The sequence below is a fragment of the Schistocerca serialis genome, chromosome 2 (assembly GCF_023864345.2).
Source record: "Schistocerca serialis cubense isolate TAMUIC-IGC-003099 chromosome 2, iqSchSeri2.2, whole genome shotgun sequence".
Classification (NCBI taxonomy): domain Eukaryota; kingdom Metazoa; phylum Arthropoda; class Insecta; order Orthoptera; family Acrididae; genus Schistocerca; species Schistocerca serialis.
Genome location: NC_064639.1, coordinates 682,491,184 through 682,516,530, shown reverse-complemented (window position 1 = coordinate 682,516,530; position 25,347 = coordinate 682,491,184). Strand labels below are relative to the sequence as shown.

General features: G+C 38.3%; 1 protein-coding gene across 9 annotated transcripts in view; it reads left to right on the top strand.

Moving 5' to 3' along the window:
- Positions 1–25,347, top strand: part of LOC126457803 (epsin-2) — a 162,004-nt gene that overhangs the window by 73,348 nt on the left and 63,309 nt on the right. For 7 of the 9 annotated variants that reach the window (XM_050094409.1, XM_050094408.1, XM_050094406.1 and 4 more), the window contains exons 7-8: positions 10,181–10,226; positions 20,952–21,129. In XM_050094409.1, the coding sequence (XP_049950366.1) occupies positions 10,181–10,226; positions 20,952–21,129 (224 nt within the window). The remainder of the gene's footprint in view (positions 1–10,180; positions 10,227–20,951; positions 21,130–25,347) is intronic. The other 2 variants (XM_050094410.1, XM_050094407.1) reach the window with 1 other exon arrangement.

The window sequence follows — 25,347 nt, the reverse complement described above, 5'->3', positions numbered from 1 at the left end:
TTAGGCATTCAGTCTAACTTTTTATAATGTTCAATTAAAAAAAAATTAATTTTTTAGTATTTTTGCTGCTGTAAAGGTACTTGCAGACTTGTGATGATAAAATACATTTGTTGTAAATATGATATGTAGGATGTCTTAACTATGTTTTGTCAGAAAGAAATCATCAAGAAGTTTTTTAACATTTCAGAACCTTTTATATTTGAAATCGTGGTTGGTTTTAAATTACGTGTTCAACTTTCAGTGGTAGAAACTATGCACTGCAGCGACACCTGTCATACTTGTCATTTCATCTTGTACCCTGGCTGTTGACACTCAATCTTCTGGCACCCCTAGTAGGCATGCCGCGTGATCATACGGATGCACTGTTGTGGCGATTTGTATACATAGTGATTTAAATTTTTACTTTTGATGCGCGAACACATCATTCTTGTCAAATATTGTGCATCTGGAGATTTAATGGAAAGATTTTGTGTGCATCTTGCACAAGATGTTTATTATAACAGGGTGTATATGACCCGGGACAACCGGGAGATCCGGGAAAAACCCAGGAGTTGTTTAGATTTCCGGGAAGTTTTCATTGTTTTATATTAATCGTTATATATTAATTTGTAATTTATATTTGTGTAATGAAATGAATGAGCTTTCATAGGGTCATGAGTCAGGATCACGTTTCAAATGAAATGCGCCATATACAACAACAAAACAGTGCTCATACAAGTGTCTGCCTACAGAAAAGTGTGTCAAAGGCTTTAGGGAGACTATGCAATGCTTTGTAACAACAAATTGCCTCCAATGAGCGTGGCGTGACAACTGTTTAAATTAGATTCGTTTGAGCAGTTGTGGGTGAGCTCTTGCGCATGAGCAGTTGAGTCGCATATGAGTAGTACCTTCTCCCGCTTCTGGTTACAGAAGTGTGGCTGGGCGCTACTACTTAATATTGCCCCGGTTCGGAAATCAGTAAATCTGGGGCTGATGCACAGAGCAGTCTGACTTGTGGTGGGGAGGTGGGTCATCTCCACGTGACCTATGTTTATGTTTAGTGATTTTGTTGTTTCCTCTTCGTTTATTGCTCTTACGTTAAATGATAACAAAACGGATTTTTGTGGCCGGGAGCTATCAAATGAATTAAAATACGTTCGTATTACGGAAGGCTAAAATATGTTATTAGTTTTAGATTTTATTTCCACCTTTCTGACAGTCAAACATTAATTGCCTAACAAAACAATGAAGTTATTTTTGCCGGTTTGCTAAAGAGATTTGGCTTTTATTAATCTTTTCTGTTGAGGCAGTAAATTTTTTTGAAACTAAGTGTTTAATTTCACACTGTTGGCTAGTTTCAACTGTTTACTGCATTTCAAGTGCACATATGGCATTATCCCATAATAAAGAACCAAACATGAGATAATACAGTACTGGTACTCCAAGAAAATTTACACACACATGTGCATTTTAAACCGAATTATGCGTTTTAGTATGGTTCACGCAATTCCCATGCTCTTGAAGTATCCTCTGGTGTCTTGTTTCTTTTATGACATAATGTAAGAACTTTTAATTTTTTACACGTACGAACATATGGGCTTCCTGCATCATTGTAGCTGCGCAAGTGCGGTGACGCCTGTTATCTGGTGCTCTCTTGCAACTGCAGAAACGAACCTATTTCTAATAGGTCACGTGAAAATATTACAAATGGTGGTTTGAAAAGTGTTACATTCAAAGCAGATTTCCTTTTACTTAAGATTAGCCGGCCGAAGTGGCCGTGCGGTTAAAGGCGCTGCAGTCTGGAACCGCAAGACCGCTATGGTCGCAGGTTCGAATCCTGCCTTGGGCATGGATGTTTGTGATGTCCTTAGGTTGGTTAGGTTTAACTAGTTCTAAGTTCTAGGGGACTAATGACCTCAGCAGTTGAGTCCCATAGTGCTCAGAGCCGTTTGAACCATTTTGAACTTAAGATTAGCTATGTGCAAGAATGTACGATTAATTTCTTAAATCACAGAGCATTTGACTCTCATTTAAAAATCAACTCTTCAAGGATGACCATTTAGAAGAACTTTGAGCCCAGAAGATCAGACATTTACGTCGTTACTAAAAATTTTACTGGCACATTTGTGTGATTTATCTTAAAGTGTAACAAGTGCAAAAAAGATCAACGTTATATGTAGAAGCTTAGCTTCTCTTCCAGCTTATTAATCTTCGAGACCAATATTATACGTGAATGCTATGTATAGTAATTTAAACCATTAACTTTTCATATTTGTGTGTTTGCGCTACTTAAGAGTGATCTTGCTATTTATTGACTACATCACGTGTCCTATGCTGTCATCAGCTGGCGAGATCACGTGACATTAGCTATGACGGGCTTACAAAAGCGCATCGCAATCTTGATTTCAATCCTTCGGAAAGTGACATGCAGTGTTTGGTGAATTCGAATTTATATCTTCGTAATATGAAAATATGCAGCGTACATGTTGCTGCACATCAAAGGTCTTTCAAAACATGTTTCTCCCCCCTGATTTTCGTTTTCTAAAGTGCCGGGAAATTCTACTCCAGTATATAAAACCATAAACATTCAAAGGATCGATGAGTTTTACAGTGCTGAACTAGAGTATACTGTCACTTAACACAGAAAAAGTGTATCTTCACCCGGGAGAAAGTGTATTTTTAGCCGGGAAATCTAGAAAAAATCTGGGAATTTTTTTGCCTTGTCCACGTATACACCCTCAATAACATGTATGAAGGTATGTTGTCTTTGATTCCTCTATGGATTAATTTGGCATTATTTGTGTAACAGGTTGTAGCATATATTGTAATGTATTACAGATCTGATAATGGTAATATAGTTTTACCGAAACGGTCATCCACAGTACAACGTTTTATTGCGATCTTGGCTACGAAGTTTTTCTTCTAAGAAAGTACAGATTCATACAAGTCGGTGTTCACATCTGTAGGTTCTTGTTTGAGCCCTGTGATGATGATGATGATGATGATGATGATGATGATGAATGTAAAGAATCTGTTATGTATAAGTGGAATGGGAGGTCTTGGTAGTGTAGATATTCTGATTTTAGTGAGAAAGTAACTTTCCATGTTAGCAGAAAATGTAAATACTGTTAAATGCCTGCTGTTGTACTGATACAGTTGTTTGTCTTTCTTGTTTAATTTATACTCTAGGAAACTGATTTCTCATAGTTATTTCTTTCTTTAATTGGTTGAATGTAATAGCCTTAAAATGTTTCTTTATTCCAGTAATGTAAATAAATGATGTATGATGTCAATAAATAAGGTGTAATTGATGTATCCTCCCCCATGAACCACGGACCTTGCCATTGGTGGGGAGGCTTATATGCCTCAGTGATACAGATAGCCGTACTGTAGGTGCAACCACAACTGAGGGGTATCTGTTGAGAGGCCAGACAAATGTGTGGTTCCTGAAGAGGGGCAGTAGCCTTTTCAGTAGTTGCAGGGGCAACAGTCTGGATGTTTGACTGATACGACCTTGTAACGCTAACCAAAACGGTCTTCCTGTGCTGGTACTGCGAACGGCTGAAAGCAAGAGGAAACTACAGCCATAATTTATCCCGGGGGCATGCAGCTATACTGTATGGTTAAATGATAATGGCGTCCTCTTGGGTAAAATATTCTGGAGGTAAAATAGTTACCCATTTGGATCTCCGGGTGGGGACTACTCAGGAGGATGTCGTTACTAGGAGAAAGAAAACTGGCGTTTTACGGATTTGAGTGTGGAATGTCAGATCCCTTAATAGGGGAGGTCAGTTAGAAAATTTAAAAAGGGAAATGGCTAGGTTAAAGTTATAGTGGGAATTAGTGAAGTTCGGTGGCAGGAGGGACAAGACTACTGGTCAGGTGAATGCAGGGTTATAAATACAAAATCAAATAGGGGTAATGTTGGAGTAGGTTTAATAGTGAATAAAAAAAAATTGGAGTGCAGGTAAGCTGATGCAAATAGCACAGTAAACACATTATTGTGGCCAAGATAGACATGAAGCCCACGCCTACTACAGTAGCACAAGTTTATATGCCAACTACGTCTGCAGATGCTGAAGAGATTGATGAAATGTATGAGGAGATAAAAGAAATTATTCAGATAGTGAAAAAGAGATGAAAATTTAGTAGACATGGGTGACTGGAATTCAATAGTAGGAAAAGGAAGAGAAGGAAACGTAGTAGGTGAATATGGAATGGGGGTAAGAAATGAAGGAGGAAGCTGCCTGGTAGAATTTTGCACAGAGCATAACTTAAGCATAGCTAACACTTGGTTCAAGAATCATGAAAGAAGGCTGTATACATGGAAGAGGCTTGGAGATTCTCGAAGGTTTCAGATAGATAATATAATGATAAGACAGAGATTTAGGAACCAGGTTTTAAATTGTAAGACATTTCCAGGGGCAGATGTGGACTCTGACCACAATCTGTTGGTTATGACCTGTAGATTAAAACTGAAGAAACTGCAAAAAGGCGGGAATTTAAGGAGATGGAACCTGGATAAACTGAAAGCACCAAAGGTTGTACAGAGTTTAAGGGAGAGCATAAGGGAATGATTGACGGGAATGGGGGAAAGAAATACAGTAGAAGAAGAATGGGTAGCTCTGAGGGATGGAGTAGTGAAGGGAGCAGAGGCTCAAGTAAGTAAAAAGACAAGAGCTAGTAGAAATCCTTGGGTAACAGAAGAAATATTGAATTTAATTGATGAAAGGAGAATATATAAAAATGCAGTAAATAAAACAGGCAAAAAGGAACACAGAAGTCTCAGAAATGAGGTTGACAGGAGGTGCAGAATGGCTAAGCAGGGATGGCTAGAGGAGAAATGTAACGATGTAGAGGCATATCTCACTAGGGGTACTTACCGGAAAATTAAAGAGACCTTTGGAGAAAAGAGAGCCACTTGTATGAATATCAAGAGCTCAGATGGAAATCCAGTTCTAAGCAAAGAAGGGAAAGCAGAAAGGTGGAAGGAGTATTAGAGGGTCTATACAGGGGTGATGTACTTGAGGACAATGTTATGGAAATGGAAGAGGATGTAGATGAAGATGAAACGGGAGATATGATACTGTGTGAAGAGTTTGATAGAGCACTGAAAGACCTGAGTCGAAACAAGGCACCAGGAGTAGACAACATTCCATTAGAACTACTGACAGCCTTGGGAGAGCCAGCTCTAACAAAACTCTACCATCTGGTGAGCAAGATGTATGAGACAGGCGAAGTACCCTCAGACTTCAAGAAGAATATAGTAATTCCAATTCCAAAGAAAGCAGGCATTGACAGATGTGAAAATTACCCAACCAGTTTAATAAGTCATGGCTGCAAAATACTAATGTGAATTCTTTACAGACGAATGGAATAACTGGTAGAAGCCGACCTCGGGGAAGATCAATTAGGATTCGGTAGAAATACTGGAACATGTGAGGCAATACTGACTCTACGACTTAGAATATAGATTAAGGAAAGGCAAACCTACATTTCTAGCATTTGTAGACTTAGAGAAATCTTTTGACAATGTTGACTGAAATAATCTCTTTCAAATTCTGAAGGAGGCATGGGTAAAATACAGGGAGCAAAAGGCTATTTACAATTTGTACAGAAACCAAATGGCAGTTATAAGAGTCGAGGGGCATGAAAGGGAAGCAGTGGTTGGCAAGGGAGTGAGACAGGTTTGTAGCCTATCCCCGATGTTATTCAATCTGTATATTGGCAAGCAGTAAAGGAAACCAAAGGTAAATTCGGAGTATGTATTAATATCCATTGAGAAGAAATAGAGACTTTGAGGTTTGCCAATGACGTTGTAATTCTGTCAGAGACAGCAAAGGATTTGGAAGAGCAGTTTAACGGAATGGACAGTGTCTTGATAGGAGGATATAAGATGAACATCAACAACAGCAAAATGAGTGTAACGGAATGTAATCGAATTAAATCGGGTTATGCTGAGGGTATTAGATTAGGAAATGAGATGCTTAAAGTAGTAAATGAGTTTTGCTATTTGGGGAGCAAAATAACTGATGATGGTTGAAGTAGAGAGGATGTAAAATGTAGACTGGCAATGGTAAGGAAAGTGTTTCTGAAGAAGAGAAATTTATTAACATCGAGTGTTGATTTAAGTGTCAAGAAGTCGTTTCTGAAAGTATTTGTATGGAGTGTAGCCATGTATGGAAGTGAAACATGGACAATAAATAGTTTGGACAAGAAGAGAATAGAAGCTTTCGAAATGTGGTGCTACAGAAGAATGCTGAAGGTTAGATGGGTGGCTCACATAAGTAATGAGGAGGTTGTTGTTGTTGTGGTCTTCAGTCCTGAGACTGGTTTGATGCAGCTCTCCATGCTACTCTATCCTGTGCAAGCTTCTTCATGTCCCAGTACCTACTGCAGCCTACATCCTTCTGAATCTGCTTAGTGTGTTCATCTCTTGGTCTCCCTCTACAATTTTTACCCTCCACGCTGCCCTCCAATACTAAATTGGTGATTCCTCGATGTCTCAGAACATGTCCTACCAACCGATCCCTTCTTCTAGTCAAGTTGTGCCACAAGCTCCTCTTCTTCCCAATTCTATTCAATACCTCCTCATTAGTTATGTGATCTACCCATCTAATCTTCAGCATTCTTCTGTAGCACCACATTTCAAAAGCTTCTATTCTCTTCTTGTCAAAACTATTTATCGTCCATGTTTCACTTCCATACATGGCTACACTCCATTACAAATACTTTCAGAAACGACTTTCTGACACTTAAATCTACACTCGGTGTTAAAAAATTTTTCTTCTTCAGAAACGCTTTCCTTGCCATTGCCATTCTACATTTTATATCCTCTCTACTTCGACCATCATCAATTATTTTGCTCCCCAAATAGCAAAACTCCTTCACTACTTTAAGCATCTCATTTCCTAATCTAATACCCTCAACATCACCCAACTTGATTCAACTACATTCCATTATCCTCATTTTGCTTTTGTTGATGTTCATCTTATACCCTCCTTTCAAGACACTGTCCATTCCATTCAACTGCTCTTCCAAGTCCTTTGCTGTCTCTGACAGAATTACAATGTCATCGGCGAACCTCAGCATTTTTATTTCTTCTTCATGGGTTTTAATACCTACTCCGAATTTACCTTTGCTTTCCATTACTGCTTACCATTATATAATCTATCTGATACCTTTTAGTATCTCCAGGGTTCTTCCATGTATACAACCTTCTTTCATGATTCTTAAACCAAGTGCTATGATTAAGTTATGCTCTGCGCAGAATTCTACCAGGCGGCTTCCTCTTTCATTTCTTAGCCCCAATCCATATTCACCTACTATGTTTCCTTCTCTCCCTTTTCCTACGCTTGAATTCCAGTCACCCAGGACTATTAAATTTTCGTCTCCCTTCACTACCTGAATAATTTCTTTTATCTCATCATACATTTCATCAATTTCTTCGTCATCTGCAGAGCTAGTTGGCATATAAACTTGTACTAGTGTAGTAGGCGTGGGCTTTGTGTCTATCTTGGCCCCAATAATACGTTCTCTATGCTGTTTGTAGTAGCTCACCCGTACTCCTATTTTTTTATTCATTATTAAACCTACTCCTGCATAACCCCCTTTTGATTTTGTATTGGCCGGCCGAAGTGGCCGTGCGGTTAAAGGCGCTGCAGTCTGGAACCGCAAGACCGCTACGGTCGCAGGTTCGAATGCTGCCTCGGGCATGGATGTTTGTGATGTCCTTAGGTTAGTTAGGTTTAACTAGTTCTAAGTTCTAGGGGACTAATGACCTCAGCAGTTGAGTCCCATAGTGCTCAGAACCATTTGAACCATTTGATTTTGTATTTATAACCCTGTATTCACCTGACCAAAAGTCTTGTTCCTCCTGCCACCGAACTTCATTAATTCCCACTGTATCTAACTTTAACCTATCCATTTCCCTTTTTAAATTTTCTAACCTACCTGCCTGATTAAGGGATCTGACATTCCACTCTCCGATCTGTAGAACGCCAGTTTTCTTTCTCCTGATAACAACGTCCTCCTGAGTAGTCCCCGCCCGGAGATCCGAATGGGGAACTAGTTTACCTCCGGAATATTTTACCCAAGAGGACGCCATCATCATTTAATCATACAGTAAAGCTGCATGCCCTCGGGAAAAATTATGGCTGTAGTTTCCCCTTGCTTTCAGCCGTTCGCAGTACCACAACAGCAAGGCCATTTTGGTTAGTGTTACAAGGCCAGATCAGTCAATCATCCAGACTGTTTGGAGGTATTGAATAGAATTGGGGAGAAAAATTTGTGGCACAACTTGACTAGAAGAAGGGATTGGTTGGTTAGGCATATTCTGAGGCTTCAAGGGAACACCAATTTAGTATTGGAGGGCAGTGTGGAGGGTAAAAATTGTAGGGGGAGACCAAGAGATGAATGCACTGAACAGATTCAGAAGGGTGTAGGTTGCAGTAGGTACTGGGAGATGAAGAAGCTTGCGCAGGATAGAGTAGCATGGAGAGCTGCATCAAACCAATCTCTGGACTGAAGACCACAACGACAACAAATTGATATATCTTTTTATTTTAAACATAACACTGAAAAATGATTGAGTAAAACCAAAATCAAGAACATGGGGTACTAGAAAAGTAAACTGTTCTGAAATGACACCAAAATTAACTACAAAATAAAATTTTGTCAAGCCCCTATATATACACTCATCATCATAAATTAAAGATAATGCTGATACATGATGAAACAACACTCTGGTGGGCGGTTTGTGGGTTTAAATCAGCTTGGGGTATGACCATGCGGTGCATTTGACCTGCGGTCATCGCACAGTGGCGCATGTCAGAGTACAGTGCAGCTAGTAAGTGTGCAGACGTTTTCAGACGTGCAAATGGTGACTGTGTGTTGAAAATGGCTCAAAGAACACATATTGATGACGCTATGAGGGGTAGAATACTAGAGCGACTGAAGGCTGGTCAAACACAGCCGGTCGTGGCACAGGCCCTCCGTGTGCCACAAAGTTTTATCTCAACATTACGGCAACGATTCCAGCAGACAGGAAACGTGTCTAGGCACTACAGTACGGGACGTCCACAGTGTACAACACCACAAGAAGACAGATCTCACCATTAGTGCCTGCAGGCGGCCACAGAGTACTGCAGATAGCCTTGCTCGGGACCTTACTGCAGCCACTGGAACAGCTATCTCCAGACACACAGTCTACAGACGACTGCTCAGACATGGTTTATTCACCCGGAGACCTGTGAGGTGCATTCCACTAACTCCTGGTCACACGAGAGCCCGTAAAGCCTTGTGTCAAGAACACAGTACATGGTCATTGAAGCAGTAGTCCCAGGTTATGTTCACGGACGAGTCCAGGTATAGTCTGAATAGTGATACTCACCAGGTTTTCATCTGGTGTGAACCAGGAACCAGATACCAACCCCTTAATGTCCTTTAAAGGGAGCTGTCTGGAGGTCGTGGTTTGATGGTGTGGGGTGGGATTATGATTGGTGCAGTACACCCCTGCATGTCTTTGACAGAGGAACTGTAACAGGTCAGGGGTATCGGGACATCATTTTGCACCATTATGTCTGCCTTCTCAGGGGTGCAGTGGGTCCCACCTTCCTCCTGATGGATGATACTGCACGCCCCCACAGAGCTTCCATCATGGAGGAGTACCTTGAAACAGAAGATATCGGGCGAATAGAGTGGCCTGCCTGTTTCCAGACCTAAACCCCACCGAGCACATCTGGGATGCCCTTGGTTGATGTATCGCTGCACATATTCAAACCCCTACAACACTTCAGGAGCTCCGACATGCACTGGTGCAAGAATGGGAGGCTATACCCTAGCAGCTGCTCGACCACTTGATCCAGAGTATGCCAACCCGTTGTGCGGCCAGGATACATGTGCATGGTGATCATGTCCCATACTGATGCGCAGGAAACAGTGGCGTTTCGTAGCACATGTGTTTCGAGACGGTTTTCTCAGCTTATCACCAATACCGTGGACTTACAGATCTGTGTCGTGTGTGTTCCCTATGTGCCTATGCTATTAGCACCAGTTTTGTGTAGTGCCACATTGTGTGACACTACATTCTGCAATTATCCTTAATTTATGAGCATGAGTGTAGTTCACATGCATATATTTTGTTTATTGTATTTACGAATTTAAAATAATGCTAATTAATTTTTTCAATTTTGTTTGCTAGTTCAAAGGGCAGTGGACAACATGTGAAGCAGAAGCGTCCTCAAGAGGTTAGTAATCTCGAAATTACTATTTTTGTTTTAGACTCAGATTTGTATAGAACTGAAGAATTTTGTTGTATTTTAAAATTAATTTTTGTGTGGGTAAATACTGCACAAAAATGTTTTGCTCAGCATGAAAAAATTCCGTAACTGATGCTGTGTTTATACTAAAAAGTAAGCATTTGAGCAACGCAAAAGTGAATGATGGTCTCAGCTAGCGCTACAAGTTGCCAAATGTTGAAACACGCTAAATATGATTCGACAAAGGTGTCACCATGCTCACAACAATCACGAAAATACATTTGCGCAGTAGACACAGTTTGGAAACGGTTGTGATTGGTCATAATATCTGTATTAGAACAAACCTAGTTACTTCCATCAGCCACGAAACCAAGTAAAGCTTGGCAGTGGCGGGAGATACGGCACGAATTGTTCAAACTGTAACACATTTACCGATTCAAATCTGCTGAATATAGCACTCTCATGTAAAGAAACTTAACCATGTAATATTTACAAACACTACTGGACGGCCAACACCTCTTTTAATGTGAGGTTTAGAGATGTTCCACACTGTGATGCATACTTACTTGATTTTAAAGCTATCATATCAAGAAATTCCTCTCAGAAAAATGACAAGAAATTTCTAGAGGGGAAAAAATTTGCAGAAACTCTAGGACCAAATGGTAGGAGTGATGTTTTAGCATTAACTTGGATTCTTTCTCTGTATAGAAAACTTTGGCTGATATGGAGAACTGCAGGCATATTATAAATATTAGCATCTGATTCTGAATTAGAAATATATTCTACACTATTTGACTCAACTTCATCAAAACTGAGTTGCATTTGGTGATCACTGGTGCCTCTGGAAGTTCTTATGTGAGCATTCTCTGCATATGGACCTCCTCCAAATTGAAGCTGCTGATGTCAAACGCATCTTCAAAGGAATATGTTCTATCCTGGGTTCCCCTTATGGCTTTATAACTTAAATTGTAGGAGAAACATTTCTTTATATTATGGGATTGCAATTGTTGTATAAGTATGTAAAATATGATGTAGAAGCAAGAAGGCAGATTAAAAATATTTATTGAGTGCAGTGTTATAATTCAGAAACTGCAGGGTGTTCCATTTCTATTACGACCACACACATGGGATTTTGTGTGCTGGCCACCGGAGCCGCACTGCTCGACCGAATACATCTCATGTCTCCCTGTTAATCCTGCACTATGTGCCATTTTAGCCAGTGTCATTTGAACAGTAAAACAATCATCACAAGTGTAGCTGTGAAGCTTGCGAATGCAACAATGGCAAGATCGAATTACTCCATTCCTCAACAAGTGTTTATATACGATTCATATGAGCGTACAGTGTCTGCTTGTATTGTCTGGAGATAGTTTGAACAGAAGTTTCCAGATGTTTGAATTCAGAGTTGTGATGCAATTTTCATGAAATGGGAAGTGTTCATGGCAAGAAATGATGACATAATGCTCTCAGGAACTCATCTTGATGACATTGTAGCTGCCTGGAAAATTCGCCTAAAAAGTCTCTTTGACATCTTTCACAGCAAACGCAAATTTCTTGCACCTCTGTGCAAAGGGATGATAAGCTACTTGGGCTAAAGCCATATTTGTGCACGAATTTAAACCTATTGATGCCGCACACAGGATTAGATTTTGCAAATGGCTTCTGAAACAAGTGCATGACAGTGAAATTGGTCGTTTCCTCATTCTGTTTTCAGACAATATTAGGTTCATTTATACAAGTATGAGAATTCCCAAACTGTCAATATTGGAGTGCTGATAGACCTACTCTGCTTAATGATCAAACAATAGGAGTGTTGTATACAGTTAGTGGTGACAGAATAATAGGCCCAGTTTTTTTTAATGATGCAGGTAACAGTGAAAGATATGTGCAAAACACTTAGCAACTGTTTTTAATGAATTGAGTAAGAGAGTAGAACATCGTGTTCTTGGTCTTTTAACAGGATTCAGTAAGGGCTCATATGGCAAGTGTTTCTTTGCATACAACTCACGATGTGCTCCATGGCAGTTATTAGCAACAATATGTAGCTCACTTGAAGCCCCGATTTAACCCTGTGTGATTTCTGTTTGTGAGGAGCACTACAAGGATAAAGTGTCCACAACAAGTCTGCAATCATTACAGTAACGCAAGGATAATATCTGAGTGTCAGTTAATTCTATTTCTCAAAGATAATTATGTCATGTGATGAATAATTTCGTGAGTAGATGTCAGAAATATGTGGAAGTAAAATAACTTGTGCATTTGTTTGCAATTGAAATATAGTAAGACCACAATAATCCGGCACTTGATAATTCATCAGACCTGATAGTATGGCACTCATCAAAAATTTTTCCTCATTTTTTAGTTCGGCACTGATGAGATCGTCCCGTTATGGCAATGATTGCTAAATTCAACCCCAATGGGACCTGAGGAGTACAGCACAAAGGACTTTAAGAAGAATAAAGACAGAATAACTGCCTTAGTATGTGGAAGTGCTTCAGGTGGTCATTAAACAGCTTTGTTTATGATTGGGAAATATCTGAAACCTAGACCTCTAAAAATTGTGACACATATGCCGGTTACTTAAGGTGCACAGACTAATGCCTGGAAGAAAGCAGAGTTGTTCAAAGACTGGTTCTTTTACCATTTCGTTCCAGATGTGAAACAAAATTTTGAAAGAAACAGGCCTACCTACAAATTCTAATGCGGCTCTCATCCTTACAGTTTGAGCTCAACCTCCAGAATTGGTGCTTGTGTCAGATAATATTTTTCACACATAGCTTTCTGTTAATGTTACATCACTATGTCAGCCCATGGACCAAGGGGTCATAAAGAATTTAAAGTGTAGGTACAGAGGAATGTTTGTGGAAAAGCTGCTAAGCTTAGAATATAAAGAGTTCCAACTCAGTTTTAACATTAAAGATGCTCTTTTCACAGCTGCAATTGCTTGGACCTCTGTAAAATATCCCACTTTGCACAGGGCCTGGAGAAAACTGTGGCCTAAACTGATCGAAGAAGGTGAGATGGAAAGAGGTGTAAATGATTATGAGGTGATAACTGATTACTCTAAAATTGTATGAGTGAGAAATTCTGCATTAAATAATCAACTGAGTGCGTTTTTAGCAGGAGAAGTTGACGAATGGATTGACGTTATCAAAAATTTAGGTATTGAAGATGGGATGACTGACGATATGATACTGCAAAGAGTCTTCAGTCCACAGAGGCACCAGAAACTGAGAATGATGAAGAAATGTCTACAACTCATATCTCTTGAACTGAAGCTTCAGAAGCCTTAAGCACTCTTGTAAAGTTCGCTGAGAGGAGCCAACAGTACAATGCTTCTGATGTCCTGAATTTGCACATCTTAACAATAATTTTTGTTAAAGAAAGGGGCTCAGTCCAAAAACAAGTTAGTTTTTGCAATGTTCGAGAAGGCTTAGAAGAAAATTTCATTTAAACCATTAGCAGTAGACTGTTACGTTCCATGCCATCGACAGCCTCGGATATCTGTGCTGTCCCTGAAGATAATTAACTGCACAAATCCTTGTAATAGTTTTTATTAATTAGCTTGCTTTATCTTTTCAAATCAGTATTGCTTATTTTATTTAGTAACTGGTGTACAAGAAATTATTAAGTATATTAAACTTTTCTAAAATTTTAAGCCTTAAACCGTTTAAATAGGGCAGTAATGTATTCAACTTTTTATTCTGTTTTGTTTTTACATAAAAGTGATATGCATTTCAGTTTTTTATTCTGTAACCACTTCTGTTGTCTTCGGTAAATAAGTTAGTTTACTTGTTTCTTTAGATAGTGCTACAGTTTTTAATAGCTTTTTAAAAGAACCTCGATAATTTGGCATATTTGATAATCTCACATTGACAGATCCCTGAACATGCTGGATTATTGAGGTCGTACTGTATTATGGTAAATTTGTGGGAAATTAAGATTATGTATGTATTTTTGCCCACATGAGACAAAAAATCTCATTTCACAGTGATTTGCACTGTGTGCAGTGAAACTGGAGTAAGATTGTTGTTAACATATCTATATTGCAAGTAGATTAATTTTGTAAATGTGGAGCCTGATCTTGCTATACTAACATCTGAATCAGCTTCTGTAGAATTGCCTTTAACATCTGAGCACAATGCTATATTTTAGAAACTGTTTGACAAGTGTAAGTGTCAAATAAATACTGAGCTTTCATAACTATGTAATATAACTTGCACAGAAGTATTTGTTTACAATTGAAGTATTATGTTAACTCAAGGAAAAATGAGGTTTATACATATCTCTCTCTCTCTCTCTCTCTCTCTCTCTCTCTCTCTCTCACACACACACACACACACACACACACACACACACACACAAGGGCAAAAGTAATTTCAGAAATTTGCTCTAGATACAGTGTAACTGGAGACAGATTACTGCATTACACTATAAAACCATAATAAATTGACTTAATTTTGTAAATGTAAAGATTTACCAGCAAAATTGACACACTCCATGCACTGAAACTGAGAGTGCTTTGTGGTTACTTTATCAACCAGAAAATACAAGACAATACAGTGTAAGTTCATTGTAGTTGCTTTGTTGACCACAGATTGTTACCACGCAGTAGTTGAATACTACAGAATCATTTACAGGTAACAGATTTCAGAAATTTTGAACCTTATGTGATGTGGTTAAAATATTGACCATAAAGGATTAAAAATAAAACACTCAACTAGTAGCTCCATGAACAGTCTGTTGCATTACAAATTTGGAGACCATTATTTAACTTAACATGCTCAAACTGGTTGCATCTACGGTTTTGATGCTTGTTAGTTATCCTCTTTGTAGATGTCTGCCCCCCATCTTCAAATAAAAATTATTTGAATTGAATATTATCAATATAACATTATGTGGAGTAATGTCAGTGACCCAGTTAAACTGTCAGAACAGCTAAAGTAAATTAATGCCAGTAATTGAAACTTGTTGTCTGAGAATACTTATATTCTTCTTTTAGTACTTATATTCTTCTTTTTCCTGGCTTTTATCCCTTGTCTTCATGGGGTCTGCATATTAATTTCCAGGTGTGGCAGTGTTAACTGTAGAGGATGGCCCTTCCAGTCACTCCACCACCACTCAGCTTCCTGGGCCAGACCGAATTTTTGTACTCCCGCTTTTACACTTTTCAGGGGACTTAAAAATGGCGTAAAATGTGGGAAATAATGTTTTAAGCTGTAACAGTTATGTATAGGATCCCCCCTTGCGTTTTCACACTTTGTTTGTGCACATAATATGCATCAAAATACTCATGTCAGGGACTTGTTTATTATCTGATAATGGTTTATTATCTAATGAAAACTGCCGATATAATGAGAACTGTTAATTGGGACGCAGAAACATTTGACTCACTGTCATACGTCATTATCGATGCTTTTGGAACACCTTCAGCTGTCGTTCATTATTTAAGTAATGTAGCATTGCATCAGTTAGATATTTTTTCATGCTTAGCACAGTGCGTTTCGAGAATTTTTTCTCAATATCAAGCGTAAATATTTACATAAGTATTTTGTATGGTGTTGACATATGTGGTGATGTGCATCTCTAGAACTGTAGTAACATCACAAAAAATACATATGTAAATATTTCACTTAATGATGAGAACGTATCCTTGAAACATGTCTTGCTCAGCACGGGAATATGCGTAATTCGCGCTGTGTTTAAACCAAAAACATTTGAGCAACACAAACTGAATGAAGGTGTCAACTAGCACTACAAGCGGCCAAAAGACGAAACGCTAAACATAGTTGACAGAGGCGTGATGACGATTAAAACAATCACAAAACTCTGCATGCACTGTAGAGACAGTTTGGAAATGGTTGTGATTGGTCATGATACCTTTATTTGTATGAACCCAGCAACCACCATGCAGAGTAGAGTTTGGCAGTGGCAGGAGCTACAGCATGAATTGTTCAAACTTTTACATGTTTACCAGCTTAAATCCAATAAGCAGAGCACCCTGGTGTCAAGAAACTTAACCACATAATATTTGGAAACACTACTTGAGGCCAACATCATGCCAGCATCATTTTACGTCAGTTTTTTTTCCACTAACATTTTTTCGTAAATCGCGGGAAAATTATAAATATTTTGACACAAAATCGGGTGTGAATTAACATTGTGGACATAGGAAATTTGATGAGAGTGATAAAAAAATGTTGTAAATGACGGGAAAAATGTTAATTCTGGGAATGTAAAAGTTTGGTTATACTGTATCTGCATCTAGTGTTATCCTATGTGAAAGTATGTAAATGTTTCCTAAATGTTCGCGTATTGTGTAACAGAACAGATCTGGGTACCCATCCAGTATTCAGCTAGTCAGATGTGTGGAAACTGCATACAGGCTGCCTGGTGCCCTGGCCCTCATAGTTAATCTGTCTGGTTGGTTTGATCTGGTGACCGCACTGAAGTGAATCCTGGGAATGCCAGTCTATTATGTGCACCTATCCAGGCAGGTTCATCAGAGAAAACTTATAAAATGTCTAAATGAAAAATTGATTAAACATTCTAATCCGAAGAAGGAAAGTAAATTTAAGTCAGTTGTTAACAGAAGGAACATTTACCAGTGATTGCACTGTAAACACTAAATAATCATTGAAAATGTAACTGTATGTTTTATGTCATAATAGGGGATCAACAATGTTTTTGTGGATAGTACTTTTACGTGCATAAATTTATGTAATGTTAAACTACGTAGCACCATTGGGTGCAAACATTATATTTTTTTCCAATCCTTAGCATTATTGTAATTGCTGGTAGTATGTGAGCAGTAGTCATAAAGTTTTGATTATCAATGTAAAAAAATTAGTTATGTAATTAATTTTTTGTTTGTTTACAGGTATGTGTCTGCAGTCCTGGTACACATTGAAATCCCTATGCCATAGTACTGTAGAACGTGGCTAGAGAATGCAAAATAAAATGGCACTACCCTTTGATAAAGTGCTGTATCATACAGTAATTATTTTTCTATATTTAAAGGGAAATAATACAGCAAGTGTCTGTGTGGAATTGGTGAAAGTTTACAGCAACAATGCACAATCTTATTGGGACACAGTGGTTAGGTGGCACAGACACTCCCAGTTTAGTTGAACAAGTCTGAATGAAAGAATGAAGTGGCTAACCATCTCTCTTGGAAGAACCAGTAATCGCATGAAAAGTACAATTCCTGCTGCTTAAAGACCACAATCGAGGCAGTAGAGCAAAAAGTAAATTCAATCATGGATCAGTTTTCAACATCGTGAACAACATTTTGAAAAGGAAAATTGTGCCTGCCCACTAGATTCCACAACTGCTGATATTGATTTTAAAAAATCCTGCTGAACTGAGGCTTCAGTGAAATTGTTTTAGCTGTGTCAGGCCAATCCACATGACTTCTTTAGCCCGCCTAATCACCATGTTCTGGGTGTACCATGGGGGGTGGATTGCCATGGTGTAGTGCTAACAGATTATGCTGGTAGGGATGCAAACTGTCACAGATACGTACTGCCAAAATTTCCTGACGTGTGTACAGCAAGCTGTTAGGGGAAGCTGTACAAGGGGGTGTTTTTGCTCAAGGATGATGCTCAGCTTATCTTGCACAGTACACAGTCTCAGAGGCTACTTCTTTGCTTATCAGATTTGGTCTCATTTCCCAGATCCTCCTATTGTAGGATCCTGTTACTTAATCTTTCTTCAGATGAAGCAACAATTGTGTAGTCGGAATTTCCAGAGTAACAACAAGATTATTTTCGAGGTAGAACATTTCCCGATCATTCAAAATGTTGACTACTATAACCAAGGTCTCTGCTAAGTCATCCATGATTGGGAAAAATGACTCATATTGAGGGGTGAATAAGGAGATGGGGGGGGGAGGGGGGGGGAGAAAGAAAGAGAGAGAGAGAGAGAGAGAGACTAACACTGTCATCAAGTTTGATGGTCACAGCCAGATGGGTAGTTACTTAAAACTTGTCTTCGCCTGTACTTGTTTCCCTACACACACACACACACACACACACACACACACACACACACACATATATATAATAGAGGGAAACATTCCACGTAGGAAAAATATATCTAAAAACAAAGATGATGTGACTTACCAAATGAAAGTGCTGGCAGGTCGACAGACACACAAACATACACACAAAATTCAAGCTTTCGCAACAAACTGTTGCCTCATCAGGAAAGAGGGAAGGGGAGGGAAAGACGAAAGGATGTGGGTTTTAAGGGAGAGGGTAAGGAGTCATTCCAATCCCGGGAGCGGAAAGACTTACCTTAGGGGGAAAAAAACACGGGTATACACTCGCGCGCACACACACACATATCCATCCACACATATACAGACACAAGCAGACATATTTAAAGACAAATTTGTCTTTAAATATGTCTGCTTGTGTCTGTATATGTGTGGATGGATATGTGTGTGTGTGCGCGCGAGTGTATACCCGTCCTTTTTTCCCCCTAAGGTAAGTCTTTCCGCTCCCGGGATTGGAATGACTCCTTACCCTCTCCCTTAAAACCCACATCCTTTCGTCTTTCCCTCCCCTTCCCTCTTTCCTGATGAGGCAACAGTTTGTTGCGAAAGCTTGAATTTTGTGTGTATGTTTGTGTTTGTTTGTTTGTGTGTCTGTCGACCTGCGAGCACTTTCATTTGGTAAGTCACATCATCTTTATATATATATATATATACACACACACATCTCTTCTCTCTTTTCTGTTAAAACAGTTCTTATCATGTAATTTCATAAGTGTTTCAGCACTACTTTACTACCTCTGATTATTCCACAAAACTGGGAATGTTAATCTAATCTGTTCTTTCCTATGCGTGTGCTGCCACTTCACAATATCAACTGTCTGGTGAGTGTTAGCTCACTTTAAATAACATATCCTTTCAACAACCATTTTGTGTAATATTACTTTTGCTAGCTTTATTATTATATTTCTCAAAATTTGTAACTATAGCTGTATTATCTCATTATCTCTCTTTGCATATTTTTTGTTCACATACATTTGTCTATAGTTATACATTGTATCATACATATTAATGTATTGTTGTTGGTTCTTGAAATATTAACCATAATGCACTTTTTCTTGCTTATAGTGTCATGCAATCTTTCTATAGTTTCACATATTTAGTTTGCTTGCATTATATTGCCTCATCATTTTATACTGTTCAAATTGTAAAAATGAATTGTGTTTCTGTTGAAGCTGCCTCTTTATATTCTGTTGAAGCTGCCTCTTTATATGAAAAGTTACCCTAAAATGTTTAAAAATTGCTGGATAGTGATTTTTTTTAAGGATAACATTTTACAGCAGAATGTTTAAATAGTGTGCTGCAAGAAACACCATAGTCACTGCAAGCTGTTCAGTTGCTGTCAGTTACAGTGTCCAAAAGAAGTATTTCCACTTGAGGTTTCATTGTGTTTTCAAATTGTAACTCTCCACCTTTAGTGTTTGCATGTAGCATTTGGGTATTCTCCTGACCTTGCCATGACCCATTTTTGGTCAACAGATTTAGATATTTAAGAGATTATCGTGAAAATGATATTTGATCCAGACACCCACCAAGATCCATTATTGAGAACAGTGGCTTTTGTTCTTTGAGAATGATTAAATTATAAGATTTTACATGACTTTTCATGTCAGGACAGCCTACAGTTCTTTCTAATTGAGGAACAAGATACAGCATGTGTGAAAAGCTATTTGAATGATACAAAGTCAATGATGTCAAATCAGTATTTGACACATAGATTGATAGTTAAATGTCTCTCTTCCCTAATTATGACTACCAAACAAAAAGTTTGGGTGAGACAATATCAACTTCATTCTTTGCAAGTAACTACTTCACAAAAGGCATGTACAAAATCAGAAGCGCACTTAAGGCACACGTTTCGTAAGGCAACCTGAATGCTGATTCTTCTGTATGAATCCTAACAGCTGTATATAGTGCCATATAATTTCTCTCACTACACAAAAGAGAAAGAAACCATGTGTGGACATTGCTGAGTACCCAAAAGTGGGTTGGGTTTACATGATAAAGCATTATTGTACATTGTCACAGTGAGTTATTTTGTAAATGATTCACTTTCTGGTTTGAATGAACACGTTGACGCATAAACTGTGGAGACGAATACTTTGAAATGATGTGTAAGTTCGGTTTTGAATGTGCTTTTTCTCAAACACTGATAGCAACTCTATATGAATTGTGTGCTGTAATTGTGTACTTCAGTTAACCATTTCGACACTCTTGAATGGTTATCAGGATGATTTACACACAGTGTTATTAGAGTAACCACCAAAAATTGAAAAGTAAAACATTCACTTTTAAGTTTTTTTTGCATTTAAAATTATTGACGACCAAACTAATGTTAAATATTGTTTCATAGTGCTTTTAAGAAGCTAGTTCTTTTCTTAAAAATTTGTGCAGCTAACAGAAAAAGGAGACCAACACAAAAAATATTTTGCATTCATTTATTACAAAGACAAAACAGATTTATAGTTAATATATTTTGTTGCAAGCTATACCATTCCTCCTCATGCTTCGATGATGGAGAATTTGGCATTGTTTTTCCTTAGCAAGTATCTGAGCCATGTAAGCTCTTCTATTCTGAATAAGTGCATAAGTAATTTAGGTATAATGTGCAGTCCGTGTACACAGTAGGCAATTTGTACACTGTTCGTGTGTTATAGGTGGGCCCTCTTCTTCAGAATTGGAAACGGCACGGCCACAGACAGTGGGCGAGGAAGAACTGCAGCTACAGCTTGCTCTGGCCATGTCCCGCGAGGAAGCTGAACAAGAGGAACAGCGACGCCGTTCAGATGATGTCAGGCTACAACTTGCTTTATCACAGTCAGAAGAAGAGTTCAAGTAAGTGACCTTCAAAATTGTCAGACAAACTTGTATAACAACTCTTAATAACATGTTTACTGTGGAGTTTACTAGAGCACAGCTTTTTTTTCTACATTTCTGTATCCTTCTCACTGAAAATTAGATGTTATCCACAATATGAACTAAATCCACCAAAAGATTCTTATTCACTGTTTACCACTAACAATCTGATGACTACCTGAGTATTATTAATCACTGTTGAACTGACATTTTGGGCACACATAGAAGTTGAGTGGTTTGTATTTTGATCTTGTTTGACAAAAAAATTCAAAATGATATATCCCTGAAACCTTCTGACTTGCTTTCTCTTCACATTGTCTCTCTCACCAGCTCCAGTGCATAACCTCTTTCCTGAATCGCAATATTCACGCTTACACTAGTGTCAACTGCACATCCTTTGGCTCTTTCCACAGTTGGATTGCCAAGCTTAACCATTGTTTTAGTGGATAAATACTTCACTAAATTTGTTGTCTTGCGGAATGGCTAACCAGTACTTACCTTGAGGACTCCAAGTTCTTAGTATTACTGATAGACACACAAGAAAGTACAAAAAAACTATCCTAGCTTTTGGGGCTATTAGTCCCTACAGTGAGGAGGAAAGTGATGTAGGTTGCAAAAGGATAGAAAGTAAAGGAAGAGCAAGTCAGTCAGACCACACAGTGGATAGGGACCCATATTTTAGGAGGGTGAAGGGAGGCGTAAACTCAGAACAGTGAGTAATGAAGGGGTTTTATACGGGTACAAAGATAGAAAATGTTCAAACATGTTGGGTCCCGTAAACTGATATGGTCTTCCTATTAGAGATCAGCATCAGGCATTTGATGCTCGCTCGAATTGCTCAGGGCATGTGCTACGCAAAAGCCTGGCAGATTTCAGTACAAGGTGTATATGCCCCAGGAAATCTGGGAAAACACGGGAATATTTTCATCCAGAGAAATCCCGGGAATGTTTTAAAGTTTTGGGAATTTTTCCTTGTTCTAGTTTTCAGTTATATTTTTGTAACTTTGACTGACTAGATGTGATACTCTAACAAAGAATTTTACTTACATTTGCCACTGTAGAATAATACTGCAGCAGTAAAACATAAATGAAAGAATAACCCCAAAATAAAACTTTAGTTGCAAAGAAAATATGTTGGAGGATTTAGGACAGAGATGGTACAATACTTTGTAAAAACAAACTGCTTTAGATGAGTGTGACATCACAACTGTTAATATTTGTAAGAGGTCATGGGAAAATATTGCGAATGATGGTTTGAAATGCATTACTTTCAAAGTAAATTTCTGTTTACGCAAGATGAATTATATTATGTGTGAGAATTTGTGATGAATTTCGAGAGTCTTGGAGTGTTTGGCTCTCATTCAGAACTTAACACTTTGATGACCCACCGCTTAGAAAAATTTTGGGCCCAGAAGATCAGCCATTATTTAAAATTTTAATGGCACATTTGTGTTTGATATATGTTAAAGGGTAACACACATTAAAATAGACTATGCTTCAAGGTTAGTTTATTGTATTTTAGTTCTTTCATACATTACAAATTGTGAAATGATGATGGCAAAAAGTATAATTATACATGAAAAAGGTGTGAGATGAGTTTTTGAGCAATTTCACACGTATTGGCTTTTCTCTGGAAAAGTTGAAGTACTTTATGTAACATGTATTCAGCCACCCACAGAATGTTCAGTGCAGTGAAATTTATAAGTCTCGTTTCAGAAATATTCAGTTGTTGCAATTTAAGCTGTGCTCTTAGAATCCTACCTAGCCACACCCTCTGAAAAAAACAGCACAGAATTTTTGGTGACTAATATTGTATGTGAAAGCTTAGCTTTTCTGGTAGCTGTGCTTTATGTGCATTAATTCAAACCACAAATTTTTCATATTTGTGTGTTTGTGCTACTTAAAGAGTGACATTGCTATTGACTACATCACATGTCCTATGCTCTCAATATCTGCTGTCGTTGACTGGCGAGATCATGAATGTGAGCTATGACTGGCTGACAAAAGCGCATTACAATCCCTGTTTCAGTGCTTCAGAAGCTACCGTGCTGTATTTGGTGGAATTCGTATTTATACATTCGTAATAAGAAATGCGCGGTGTACATGTTGCCGCATTCAGAGATCCTTCCGAAATGCATTGCTTTTTTGTTGGTTTTGTTTCCTAAAGTGCTAGGAAATTCTACAACATTGTATGGAATCTTTACAGTTCAGAGGATTTATAAGTTTTACAGTTGCAGAGGGAAACTATATCGTCTTGTAAGACAGAAAAAAATCTACTTTCATCTGGGGTACGGTGCTTTTTCACCTGGTAAAAAGTATATTTTTAGCCAGAAAATCCAGGAATTTTTTCCTTTGGGTTCAGGGAGCTATTGCACTCGACTTCCTTTAGATTCATTCAAGCATTGCATGCTCAAATGGCCCAACCACCTACCATAGTTACTTGATTGCCACTCACAAGAGAGAGGCAAAGACACGGCTAACCGATTTGATTTTGATTGGGCTGGTCACCTGTTGACAACGTAAAATGAAAGACTGGAAGATGTTTTGGCTCAACTAGCCCTGTTTTTGAGAAAACCAGCCCTAAAGTTCATGACATGCAAGCAACTCACAACTGACGAGATCAATAGGTAATTCAAAACTAAGCATTTTTCTTTGTGCATAATGTTTGCAAATCCATAGAAATGGGGGAAAGAGACTTTTTTGACTGCTCATTATGTATCCATAACCTTCAAGCTGTGAAAAGAAGGCACCGCTGGCGTAGCAACCAGGGCATTCTGGCTGGGAAACCTGTGGTAAAGTACCAAATACTCCCCCCACCCTCAAAATTGACAGGAATAGGAAGGGTAATAAGGTAAGTAAATCAATAAGGAAAAGTAACAAGGCAGGCAAATAAATTTTTCATCACGTGGATTAGTAAAGAATAAAATTTTAAGCATAATTTTATGAAAACAATATTCTGAGTGAGAGTATTGTGAAGACAAGCATTCAATACATATTATGACATAAGGGAGGGGGGAAAAACCCCTTTTCATTGGCAGCAAACATAAAATAATGCTTTCGTACGTGGTGCAAAATTCCAAAACAGTGTCTAGAATATTGTTGTTTGTAATTTTCCTGTGTTTATAAGGAACTATGAAGAGGTCAGTTGTTAAACCAACTCGTTAAAAATGTTTATATCAGTTGGTCCAAAATCAATAAATCGACATATGGAATTAAATAAACATATCTTGAGAACAATTTAAAAATATACAATGCTGATAACAAGTTTTGATCGATAATGGATTCTTGGAGTGAACAGAGCAGTACTGTACGATAGAAGGTTTTTAGATGGCAAGGATCAACCAAGTTGCATGATTGAAGTAATAAGACATAATCTGCACACCTGTTTGCAATCCATGTGAGGGGAGATGATGGAGCGAAAATATCTATCATTTTAGGTTTTGCACAAATGACCTGCCAAATATGATCCTAATCATTTGGCCATGGCTGAGGCCTTCCCCTTGCCAGTTGCCCGCTGCAGTAGCATGGCGCATGAACATGAATCAAAGTATAGCATCAAAGTGAAACTTGATTTGAAAGAACACGTCTGGAGTTCAAAAGATGATGATTAGCAGTGTTTGGAAGAGGCAAGCGCTCTGTTCTCCTGCATTGCAGGTCCATCACCACATATCTGAAGACGCATGTGTGCAACAAGGGTTAGTTCTGAAATATTACCAGTTTCTATGTAAGCAGTGGTAACTAAAAGTGTGTAGAAAGGTTATGGCAGATATGTGGATCGATGCATATTGGGAAAGGAATTAACCATCTATTACTGCACACTTCATGAAGATTAGGCAGTATAAAATATGGTATTGCTGACAACCTGCTTTTCTGAGAAGAAAAAATGTGGGGAATTTGTTAAGAATTGCCTTGAAGAAACTTTACTTAATATGAGAGTAAATCTACAGCATCTTGTTAAGATTTCAATTGTCACTGGCCACGACACTAGTACTTGCAAGGCATTGCAATCCTTTCAGTGTTATGCACACATTACACACGTTTTGAAGACTGTTCTGAAACACCTTTTTGCTGATGATTACGTGAAAAATGAGGTTGCAGTGGTTTACTTCGTTATTTATGCTACCAGAGACACAGTCCATTTCACAAAGAATAATGGTGATGTGAATTCAGTACAGAAATGGTTGAAACAAGAAATAA